The sequence below is a fragment of the Haliotis rubra genome, unplaced genomic scaffold, assembly GCF_003918875.1.
Source record: "Haliotis rubra isolate DU_JTF1 unplaced genomic scaffold, ASM391887v1 Scf588, whole genome shotgun sequence".
NCBI lineage: Eukaryota > Metazoa > Mollusca > Gastropoda > Lepetellida > Haliotidae > Haliotis > Haliotis rubra.
In genome coordinates, this window is record NW_025767288.1 from 450840 (window position 1) to 463865 (window position 13026).

At 43.2% G+C, this 13026-nt stretch overlaps 1 protein-coding gene across 2 annotated transcripts in view; it reads right to left on the bottom strand.

The window, feature by feature from the left end:
• LOC124254951 (UDP-N-acetylglucosamine/UDP-glucose/GDP-mannose transporter-like) overlaps positions 1-13026 on the bottom strand; it is a 74734-nt gene that overhangs the window by 13596 nt on the left and 48112 nt on the right. For both annotated transcript variants that reach the window (XR_006892586.1, XM_046688788.1), the window contains exons 3-6: positions 9581-9683; positions 7766-7799; positions 6776-6862; positions 5834-5901 (exon numbers count right to left, since the gene is read on the bottom strand). Coding sequence is in view for 1 of the 2 variants with exons in the window: in XM_046688788.1 (XP_046544744.1) it covers positions 5834-5901; positions 6776-6862; positions 7766-7799; positions 9581-9683 (292 nt within the window). In the remaining variant the exon portion in view is untranslated. The remainder of the gene's footprint in view (positions 1-5833; positions 5902-6775; positions 6863-7765; positions 7800-9580; positions 9684-13026) is intronic.

A 13026-nucleotide genomic window follows, 5' to 3' on the forward strand; every position in this document is an offset into this window, starting at 1 on the left:
ACATCTGCTGGACCCAATATGGTAGACAAAGGCGGGATTGTAAAAAGACGATCAGGTTGACCCGGCAACTGGTTCTTTGCGACAAAATCCCAGCGCAATCCCCAAATTACCTTGCCATGTCTACTCTGTTCAAAACGGACACGGTTGACATCTAGAGCATGCAGTTCTGATATACGTGCCGCTGTGGCCAAGGCAATAAGAAAAAAAGGTCTTGAATGAAACCTGTTCAAATTCCTTGTCCTGTAAGGGTTCATAATGCTCAGACACTAAGTGGCGCAGGACCACGGATAAGTCCCAAGCTGGTGGACGAAATTTCCTGGATTGGTCGGCTAGCTTAAAAGAACGAAGTAAGTACAGCAGTTCCGGTACTGTCGAAACCTTCGTACCAGAAGTCGTGGCTGGGACCGAATTAAGAGCCGCCAGGTAGGTGGCTAAAGTGGAACCCTTGAGTTTCCTTGTAGCCCGCAAATGTTGTAAAAATTCCGCAACAACCTGGGGCGAAGCAGTAGTAGGGGAAGCGATCCCTCTGACCTGACAATAACATTCAAATTTCTTCCACTTATCGTCATACAAAGAACGTGTAGACGTATGATGAGCTGCAGTGATAGCTGAGGCCACTCTGTGAGAATAACCCTTGGTTATTAGTGATTTCTGCAAATGTGCCATACGTGAAGATTGAACGCCTGTGGTGACTCGCGGATACACGCCGAAAGCGGATGAACTAGTAGGTCGTCCCGCGACGGAAGAGGAATGCTGCTTCGACTGACTAGACTTTTTAGGCCGACGAACCAATTTCTCGCTGGCCAAAATGGCGCTACCAAAAGCAGTTGTACTTTGTTGGTTAACAGAATTTTCTGAATGACCTTGTGAAGTAGAGCCGGAGGTGGAAACGCATAAGCGTTGAGACCTTCCCAGGGAATGGCCAAGGCGTCGTGATCCCAAGCTAGTGGATCTGGAATTGGAGATACGAATCTCGGCAGTTGGGAGTTGAACCGAGTGGCAAACAGGTCGACACTCGGTCGAGAGATCGGGTAAATTATCGTCGACGACCACTGCCCTGCCACTTGATTCTGAAGGAAGTGGGCGTCCCAACCTTCTAGAGAAGCGTCCAAAAACAACTGATGGGTTGGACTGAAGGGCACCAAAGAGACGCTGGCGCAAACATTCTGTACGTTGAGCCACCAACGCAGAATTGAACGTAGTTCCCTGGGTAACCGAATCAACACCTGAGGGTTGTTGGTTTGAAGATGAGGGCGCAGAAATAACTGAAGTGGGCGAAGCTGCAGTTGGCCTCTGTAAGTCAGAGCCTGAGCTGACGTTAAGACGCTTCAGCAACTCCTGCCACTGGCGTAGAGTTCTGGGATGATCCAAGTCTAGCTGAACCAGACGCTGAATTTTGGTCCACCTGTCCTGAGGAACAAACAACTTGGTTTGTTCTGTGTCGAAGATTGCTCCTATGAACTGAAGTCTGCGAAGTCGGTGTTAACTCCGACTTCAGAATTGAGGAGCCACCCTAACTGTTTGAGCAGCCTGATGGTGAACTCCCGATGGATTTGAAGAACGATTGATCCTGTTGTGCCTGAATACAATCGTCGATATAGCTTCGAAGGTCACTCCCCGAGAATGTAGGAAACTGCTGATGGGTTTGGTCACCCGAAAGTAAAAAGCCACGGGTCGTAGAGATTCCAAATGGAAGGACGCTCCATTGGAAGTGATGGCCCCGGAAGGTGAACCTTAGATATTTCCGGCGATCTGGGTGAATCGGAATGTGCAGGTATGCGCCTTGAAGATCGAGGGATATGAGGAAATCCCCTTTCTTCAGAATTGAGCCGGAGAAGACTGACTGATACCATGCTAAAATGAGGTGGTTGTTGCAGGAATCGAAGCTGAATGTCTTCATATTGAAGATGAGGCTAACTTGCTGGAGTTTTTCTTGGCACCAGAAAATTGGGGAGTAAAATCCTGGAGTTATGCACACCTGATCTAGGTGTTCTATCGCATGTTTCTCCAGTAGAGTTTGGATTGTAGTCGAAAGGACTGCAGCCCGATCCAGAGGATATATTTGCTGCAAGGGTTGAATGGTGAGGGTGGATCCCCACCACAGGCAGTCGATAGTCGCGGAATGAGAGTCATTGTGACAAATGGATCTCCCAGAAACTCCCAGTTGGGAGCAAACAGACCTAACTTCCTCCTACAGGGGAATCGAACACTGGAACCACCGATCCGCAGAACCAATCCGAAGCTTTGACTTTCCGCGGAGTCACTGTTTGGACTGTCTATGTCCAGTTCCAGTGTCGGGTCGATAGGGCGACATGATGCGGAACCATGAAATGGCCTCCTGCCTCTGCCACGTGCTTGAGAAGGCGCCGTGCCTTTCATACAGTCCCGGAGGTCTGGGTTAGAAGGGGTAAATTGTGCGGTTCGGCGATGCCGCATAGAATCTTGGAGCTGAATTTTTTGCAATTCCAAGAGATCGACAGATACTTGAAATTGGTTAAGACGGTCCACCTTGGATGCGACTTCTGCAATAGCCCCACTGAACACCGTATCCCCCGACCATGGTTGACGAAATAATTCAGCCTTGAATCTATCTTCCCATGAGGAGAAATTCAACGTATTGCAAGTAAATAGCCAAAAAAATGAGACAATTGCTCGAAGACCACCTGGAATTGGTCTAAAATCAGAGTCATACTACCCCTGATGTATGCGTCCTGGTCTGTATATGCATGATTGACAGCCTCCGCCACAGCGTCAACAGCTGACATAATGCAGCTAATGGCAGGGATAGCATGGCGAACCGTAGTATCTAAGTGAGCCAATCCCCTGCCTTCCACCAAATACGGCGAAATGGAACGCTTGCCACAGACCATGGAAATGTCATCATCGACTGAAGGTGCCGCTGACCAAAGTTTCACACCATGAGTATGTGCCGTCGATGGTCGGAACCTTGGAGCAGACAAACCATCCTTCGTCCTTCTAAGCTTGTTGAAAGCCGCGTCAAGAGAAGAAGGCAATTGTTGAAGACATGGATGCAAAGGAAGTGTGATACTGGCAACATCTCTATTAGTCATGGCATAAGACGTGGTCAAATCATCTGGAGATAGCTGAAGTTTTTCAACTATCCAGGCTAGCACGTGAGCCGGTTCAACAACATCAAAACTGCCATCAGGAGTGGAGATGTCTGACTGCCCAGGTGAAGGGAAAGTAGTCTGAGATCGAGTCCGATCCCTCAAATCCCCAGAATGATTATTGCTAAGTATGCCAGACGATTGTTGAACATGTGAGGACGAGTGACACTGATTCCAAGCCGCGGTAACGGCACGAAGCATGGTATCTAAATCCGGCGCTGGAGAGGAATCAATAGCAGGATTCGAAGACTCAGCAATAATCTGTGACCGCAGCAAAGTAGAAGTGGAATGGCGTGAAGGTGAACGCTGATCCACTGAAGCTTAACGCTGCCTAGCAGGTGAAACCACCCTGCACAGAACGGGCGCTAAGCTGATGTGTACTATCATGTAAAGGTACTGACCGTGAAGACGCTACTAGCACTAGGCTGGCTAGAGGGGATATTCTGATTCACCTGAGGTGAATGAGACCGACTTCTATTATCCCTCTGACTAAAGACACCAAGCCGTTAGGTGAACCGGATGGAAATGGCTTAACCACTTTGACTAGGTGAGACTGAACTCACGGGAATGTGAACCGGTTTGTCCTGGTGAACCGAATGTACCGGGTTTTTGACTCACGCGGAAACAGTAATGGCCAGAGGAACCCATTCGACCTACGCGGAATCAGTTTTTGATCAACTGAACTCATTCGAGGATGTTGTGGTGAGCCGGTTCGGTTCAGCCGCAGGAGCCGGCTCGGCCATGTGAGCCGGTTCAGGGTGAGCCTGGTGAGCCGGCTCGGCTGTGAACGAGTTGGCTCGGCCGCGGTAGGGAGCTGGTTCCGCCCGGTGAGCCGGTTCCGCCTGTGTGAGCCGGTTCAGCATGGTGAGCCGGCTCGGCTGTGAGTGAGCTGTGTGAGGCTCGGCCATGTGAGCCGGTTCTTCGTGGCAGGGTGAGCCGGTTAGGCAAGGTGAGCCGGTTTCGGCAAGGGTGAGCCGGCCTCGAAAGTGAACGAGACCTCGAACGACTCCTCCCAGCCGTGGGAAATAGGAGAACGGGTAGGTTTCAACCGCCGCATCCCAGCTTCGACGATGAATGCTTAGAAGTTCTCGAAATCTGTGAGCGTTCCGAAGAAGCAGACCTACGAGATAATGTAGATTGCAGGTCTGGCGAGAAGAAATATCGGTCATTACCACCCTGGTACGCCATGAGAACTTAAACTGGGTGAGGGAAGCTCCCCTAAAAGCCTTCTAATGTTCTCATATAAATAGGAATCCGACGGCGCCCATAAAATCTTCGCCAGGCTTAGACGGGCGCATTGAGAACGGTGAGCAGTGAGGGTGGGGCGATCTAAGCATTGTTTCTTAGCGGGAGATGGACCAGACCCCTCAGAATTAGTCCTAGCCCTATCTGCCAAACGCCTGGCACAAGCACGCTTTGTAAGATTTAAACGCCTCATTAGACAGACCTGAACACTTCGGACAGCGCAGGTCCCAGTCACAAACACCCACACAATCAACACACGATGTGTGTGGGTCCCATGCTGAAAAATACTTTATTACAACGGGCTTAAAACTTCCGTTTACTGGCCTGAACAGGCTTAACCATTTTGAGCAAATCTCAGAGGAAAATATTTTCACGTCCACTCAGTGGAGCGACAAGAAAGAGAAGGAGTATGTGAGGTGATCACGTGGGTGAGGACTGCGCATGCCTCGTGTTGTCATGGACTAGTGAGCACGACTGAGACAGGAAGGCATGCACAGCACGGGGAGAGGGACAAGGTAGGTCTTGAGCAAAGTTTTAATTCGTTTCCACTCATGGTTGAATGAAGAGAGAGAGGTGCAAGTCGTGAGATAGGATAAGTTTAAAAATAAGGATATTAAAGACATGTGCAAAAACTATTTTCATTGTATTTGTTTTTTATGAAAATCATCATTTGAAATCTCATTATGCATTATCTCACAAACTGAAAAATTCACCTAGGAAATAAACAGGATCGGAGTTACTTCCCCTATCAAGTTGGCCTTGACATTGACATTTCACGGCAATGTGACTGGAAAGAGCAATGTTGTGATCAAAAAGGCCGAGAATAGGTAAGAACTGAACAAATCTCTTTTGTAGATCTAAAGAATATGTGCATCGCAACACGTGTGTCTATTCATTACCGATAAATTGATAATATAAACTCAAAAAACTCTTCGTAACACATCAAAACTGTGTGCTCTTGTAAATTCAAATGTAATTTAGGCAAGTTATTTTGTTTGACAACGTCAAAATTGGTGAACAAACAATAACCACACCATGTTGATTTCCACTAGGATAGACTTAGGACAAGTCAGAACCTATCCTAGTATTTGTCCCAAGTTAGGATATCCTAGCGCTAGGATACTTTTCGAGAATAAGGTAGGACACCTATCCTAGACCCTAGGATCAAAGTTAGGATATCCTAGGGCTAGGATCCTTTCGAGAATAGGGGCCCTGATTCATATTGATTACCCATTATTCATGACACATATCGAAATCACCTCAGTGTCATTGTTGCAGCCCAAGCTACCAAGTACGAAATCGCAGAAGAATTTGTCCCACTTCCTATTAAAACAGTTGTTTGGTGGTTGTTTAATGCAACACCTAGCTATATTCAAGTCGTCTCTTACAATTCTAACCCTGATCTACACATGGCTTTTTCAGCAGTCGTTTATATAATATAGAGCAGTAGAAAAACTAACTTTAACCGCTGTGTACCCCCAAGTCCTGTGAGGAGATTCAGCACATAGATGAGAGGCAGCGGCCACACCTACAACACATAACAGGCATGTCAGGTCCTTCATCATCAGAAGAGTGAGTGATGAAATGATGAAGTATTGGTCTTGATGGGATGAGTGAAGGAATGATAAAGACATGGAATATGTGACTGATTGGGTGATGAAAAGATACAGAGATGGAATACATGACTGATTGGGTGATGGAGTGATTGAGCAATGGAATAAGTGATTGACTGGTTGATGGAATGATTGAAGGATTGAATAAGTGACTGGGTGATAGAATGATAGAGGGATGGAATTAGTGATGGAGGGTGTGATCGAGTGAGTGTTGGAATGATTCAGGAATGGAACAATTGATGGATGGAATAACTCACAGAGTGAGTGCTGCAATGATTATGAAATGGTATTTGGTCTAGTGAGTGATGGATTGATTGAGGGATGAAAATATGTTATTGAGTGAGCGATGAAATGTATGAGTTCCACTGCAAATTGAATGACAGTGCCCCGTCTGATTATTAAAAAAAATTAAATGAAACTAGATCCCAGAAACCATCATTGCATATGAGTGTTTTTGGCATCTTCCTTTTTAGGATTCCCCAAACTGACATTGGGACATTACTCAAGAATTAAACATTGTTAATATATATCTGACCAACTTCAGCTTAGCATTGTTTAGTTGATTTTTCACCTCGCTCTATGACCCAAGCAGGTTCGTATGTCACTGAAGCTTATGACTTCATCCATTTTATCATGTCATCATTATATTCCAGACTGACATGCGAGATTGGCTCTTAACCCAGCAATATAATATTAGAGGCTTGAAATATTGAATATATAAAATGTCAAATGGTATTCAAATATTCAGTTTGAAATTTATATCAAATGAGTTTATTTCCTAACTACTACCTTTAACGCAGTATCTTTTGATAGGCCTGGATAATGAATCAGCCCCAGCCTCTTTGAAATGAACAACACGACAATCCCAGTCATCATCTGAAACACATCGGAAAAAACAGACTGATAGAACTTCACCTTCAAATGAAAATATATCACCAAGCACATTCTTAAAAAAACATGAACTGTTTTTGGTTTTAAATTTGAAAACAGTGTGATCAGATTTATCATAAAAGTTACAGTTTCCATAGCTATATTATGATTTATAATGATTTCATAGCATCTTCACCACATATTCAACACATGTTTTCACTGGTGATCTCTTTATGTAAGGTAACAATTCAAACAAGCCTTCACTTTCTTATGCTGTTTTCACATGGGTCAAGATACATGGTAAGTGATACATTACATGTGAGAACATACATGTGAGAGTGAGTGAGTGAGTGAATGAGTTTAGTTTTACGCTGCACTCAGCAATATTCCAGCTATATGGCGGTGGTCTGTAGATAATAGAATCTGGACCAGACAATCCAGTGATAAACAGCATGAGCATCAATCCACTCAATTGGGATACGATGACATGTGTCAACCAAGTCAGTGAGTCTGACCACCGATCCCGTTTGTCAGCTCTTACAACAAGCATGGGTTACTGAAGATCAGTTCTAACCCAGATCTTCACCAGTATATCAACAAAAGAGCGAACGAGTATGGTTTTACGCCGCTTTCAGCAATATTCCAGCAACATTATGGAGGGGGACACCAGAAATGGGCTTCACACATTGCACCCATGTGGGGAATCAAACCTGTGTCCTCAGCGTGACGAGCGAACACTTTAACCACTACGCTACCCCACCGCCCCATCAACAATAGAGTAAACGAACTTGATGATCTTTTGATGAGTCAGTTTGTCAGCCAATATAGCCTCCATGGGAAGAAAATTCCTAGGACTCAGTTTCACTACTTTAAAATAAAATACAACACAAATCATTTGCTTCCACCTACCTGTCCAATAGCTAGTGCCTGGAATGAAGGGAATCTGAAAATAAATGTTAAAACATGAAAACATGCAAACACACAAAGTGCAGTGGGTGGGCAAGTGATTATGTCACTAACATAATAACTATATCCTAAATACAAACCATCATTCAAGAGTTTACAATGTCTGTCTGACACAACACCAATCCTTACTGCCCAAGTGAGCACTGCCATCCGAAAAGCTTTGGATATATTTGATCAACTGCTTCTTTACAATTTTGTAGGACTATTTACACACAAAATAATTACATGAATTTGTCCAGAATAGAACCAATTTCATTGTCAATGAGTTTTAGTAAAAGTACCCAGTTTGAAATTGACATGACGGCCCTGGCTTTTGCTCATGTCGAATGTCACTACCACATAAAACATTTGGTATGTAGCTTATATGGTCAACTAGCATTGTAAATACCCAAGTAAACAGTGCTGAGGTGTAAATGAACTTTCCATCATTGAAATATAGGTAATAAAATCATTGGGCCAAGCCATGGATGCATCCAGCTGGGTATAGTGGAGAGTTATCGTAACGTATAAGCTGGAGATAATCGAGGATGATGAAATAACTGCTATCAACAAAACTCAGTCTCAGTCTCAGGACCATGTCTCGACTGTTAGGACCTCTAATGGCTCTTGGCTTGTGTATAAATCCTGACGATAAGTAGCAATAATAAGGGACCGTTCATAATTTATGGCTAGGGGGGTGAAGATGATTTTTATAGAGAGGCATGTACAATGTGAGTGACCCCCCCCAAAAATGTATGTACAAAGCAAGTGACCCCCCCTGCAAGTCATGCACAAACTCAATTACCCCCTCTCCCATATTTTTAAAGCATAATTTTAAAATATTTTTATTTACAAAATTGCAGGACCCCACCCCCCCCCCCCCAGTGCATGTGTACAAAATTGATGACCTCCCTACCTCTCCAGAACAAAATGGGTGACCCCCCTTAAAAATTATCATCACCCCCACCCTAGCCATATATTATGAACGGTCCCTAACCACCTTATAATATAAGTTACAGACAAGAAGAAGAAGAAATATAGTTTATTCCTGTGTCACAGGCCGAATTACAGAAAAAGACATTTAAAAGACAAGGGCTTTAGGAACAGCATCCGGCCATATGACACAAATATCAGTTATAAAAACATTGATAATAAAATCACACTAACACATGCACACACACAAACATACACATTTATAAGCGCACACATACACATAAACAAACATACACACACATTCACGTTCTTACATTAAAAAGCATAAAAATATAAGATATCCAGTTACAGATGACGCATCCCAGAGGTACAGATAAGCTGCGTACCTGCGTAAATTACGCAAATATTTATGTGAAAACTCAGTTCCTATAAAGGCTATTGCGTACAAGTACGCTTGACGTTTTGTAAATACTCAATAAATGTGATCTTACACGTGTACACACAATACTGTGAAATACAGCTTGATACCGGTGGATAAATAAAGTAACTGAAGTATATTGAGAGATTCTATTTCAGGACATGAACTTGGCAACTTGCGGTCTTTCTTATTGTTTCTCATATTACAGATCAAATATATATAACAAACACTAACATTAAACTTTATTGTATCTTGGAATGGAAAATGGCAAAATACCCAACTGAGTCTTGAGTGAGATGAGTACAATATCATTTGGTTACTCAAAGGAAAATTAGGATACCCAATTGAGATGAACACAAGCGTGTACATAACTCAATGACCCAAAAAGTTATCTGTAGCTCTGGCATCCAATGGAACCAACCACATACCTGAACGTTGTCAGGATTATCTTGTTTACAACGATGATGAGAAAGGAAGCGACTCCGTAGAAAACAGCAGAAAACAGTCGCTGTAACAGAGACGCCGAATCTCCTGAAGCAGACGACATGATGACAAAATTACTGCTGTTTTCTTCTGGAAAAGGAAAGAGAGAATGAACCTTGTCAAGAGAATGACATCACCGCAATTGCAATCAAGCGAAGTGTCAGATCAAAGAAAAAGGTCAACGTGTGTTTTGTGTCTGACAACTCCTGCACACAGGAAGTGTGGCTCAAGTTATCCTTCGCTAATGTTCGGGGATTTCCGTATATTTTACACGCGATTCTGAAATATCAAGGATGGATATTTTGAACAGTAATAAAACAGGTACAGATATAACTGCGCAGTATTGTTATTTTTTTCCCTGTACGATCTGTGAAAATGTAATATTATCGTTTTGTAAAGTCGTCCGTAGTTGCAAAAAGTGTATTGGATGATGAATTTTTTTTAAACTACAAACACTTCACATATCTGTACATTAATATTTATATATTTATTTACCCCCTTGTCTGGTGGTGGTGTGTGTTTGTGTGTGTGTGTGGGGTGGGGTGGGGTGGTGGTGTTAGCCTAGTGGTTAAAGCCTTCGCTCGTCACGCCGAAAACAAAAGTACCCATGTAAAGCCCATATTAGCTAAGATACATAGCGTTCATGTCAGTGAACGCTATGTATATTAGCCAAGCCCATATCTGGTGTTCCCCGCCGTGATATTGCTGGAATATTGCTAAAAGCGGCGTAAAACTAAACTCACTCACTCACTATGCTATGAATAGGAATTTTAACAAAATATGCGGGGGCATTTAGTAGCCTGGCCAATTCGACTCAACCGCCTCACTCAGCAATATTCCAGCTATATGGCGGCGGTCTGTAATTAATCGAATGTGGACCAGACAATCCAGTGATCATGGGCATCAGTCTACTCACTTGGGAAGTTAATATCATTCAATTTATTTAATGATTTCCTCGAAACATCGTTACTTTGCTCTTTGTCAATGTTATTGTGGACCCGCTGCCGAAGCATGTGTCCGAGAATCGTTGTTTTCAATAACATTGCGAAAAATAGTTTATAATTTTAATTCTACCGATAATATATGATCAATTGAAATTTAATAATGTATTTTCAGACATTTTTATTTGAATGAATAAACATGAATGTGCATTCAGGCACTGCCTTGTTTCTTATTCAAACATGTTGTTAATGCAAAAGTGACAGTACGACAGTGAACTTTCCGTGAGCGCCGGCGTCATAAGCGAACTTGCAACCTGCCTAAACCGGCACTCTGTCAAAACCGGCATTTTGATTAAGTCCCGAGTGATGCCGGTATTGACAGAGTCCACTGTAAAACCATGGACAATTCTTAATATCCGTCTTGGTTTTCCATTTGAATTCCATTTGAGTCTTGGAGACAGAAAAAGAAGCGACTGGTAAATCTCGACTTAAATAAGTCGTTTAGATACAAATGAGTAGGTAAGTGAGTGGGGGTTTTTTCAAACCGCTTGAACAGATTGAGCAATATCACAACATGTGGCGAGGAACCTCAAAGTGAGGCAGGTTTTACAAGAATGTAAGTGGGTGAGTTTAGTTTTACGCCGCTTTAGCAATATTCAAACAATATCACTGCGGGGGACACCAGAAATGGGCTTCACTCATTGTACCCATGAGGGGAATCGAACCCGGGTCTTCGACCTGACCAGCGAACGCTTTAACCACTAGGCTATCCCGTCGCTCCTTGTTTTACAAGAAAACGTGCGAGGATTCTACTCAGAAACATCACAGTATCGTCTTCATTAAATGGTTAACAAATTAAGCAATATAGCACAAAATGTTTAATCACCACAGGCATGTTTAAAACAATATGAACAATACTGGTTTCAGTTCATTTCCTGTTTTGCTGCTATCTACTGTTTTTGACTGTTATGCGATAACATCCTATATATACTGATGTGTTAACCATGCCATCTCCCTTGAACATCGTAGGCCACGTGGTGGTCGCAACAATTGTAGGTTGCGGTAAAATTTCTCACTAAAACAGGAATTTCAGGGTTTAAACAAACTGAAACTGAACAAATAACATCTTATCGGGAATTTTAAGATAAAGATCAAATATGACACAAACAGTTGTTGTTTCTTTTTAAAGAGAATGTCATACCCAGAAAATGATTGTGTTGTGTATTGTATTTGTCCCCAGTAGGACACGGTGATATGGTCTCCGTGGAGACCCGCGAGCTTTGGTCTTCAGCAACCCACAACAAACAAACAAGCAAACAATGAGCCTCCGTGGAACAGGTTTACTTCAATTCCCCAAATTCACTGCTTCCCGCGCTCAGTTTGGTCCTACCGGTGTCTGAAGAGACCGGCACCCTCACTCACGCTTTCCCGACTGTTTGTTTCTCTCGTTGCTTGGGGCGGTGGGGTAGCCGAGCCAATGACCTGTAACAGCGGCAGTGTTGGGTCATAAAGGTCAACGTTCGTCAATGTAGGTCAGCTATGCACGTGGTATGAAGAGGTGTTCATTTATAGCAAATAAGATGACATCTCTGATGACCCTGATGTCAAAGAATCTAACTTTGGATGCCACCACCTTTTGTACAAGGTTTTGTTTGTTGGTTTATTTGTCACAATTGTTAGCACGATGTTCTTTTTCATGCCAAGAGCAAAAGTTGTACGTTTCATGTAATCCGACACCTTATAAATCGGTTTGCTACGTTTGTTCTCTTTTAAAAAAAATCAACACATTTCTCATTAAACGTTTAGCATCATCTGAATAAAGCTTTCATGATGACAGCTAGAAGTAGTCAATGTGAAAGATCCAAACAGTCTATCACTGTGCAGTGCACAGGTAACTATCATGAACTGCATGCATTTTACCTTTATGACCCACCACTGCCGCTGTTACAGGTCATTGGCTCCCTCCTTCTAAATCGTCTGCGTTCTGCTGTTTTATTTTGTTGACAGTTACATAGAACAGATTCTTTAATACAAATGCATAAAATCGGTGATTTACAGTGATGTGATTAGGTTGTCTGACAAAACATCCACTTGCACAGTTTGATATCGGTTCAGGTCACTGGATGAAGAGATATTTACAAAAACCGGGTCCACATGCATTTCATGCCAAACTATAGTGGTTAAAGCGTTCGCTCGTCATGCCGAAGACCCGGGTTCGATTTCCCACATGGGTACAACGTGTGAAGCCTATTTCTGGTGTCCCCCACCGTGATATTGCTGGAATATTGCTAAAAGCGCCGTAAAACCATACTCACTCACTCACTCAGCCACTCGGTTCCGAGAGCGAATTTTGCTAAGCACACTGGCCCGCATACACTTCCAAACTGTGGAGTTTTGTACGATTTTGTTTGTTTGTTCTTCAACAATCAGCAATATTCCAGCTTTATGGT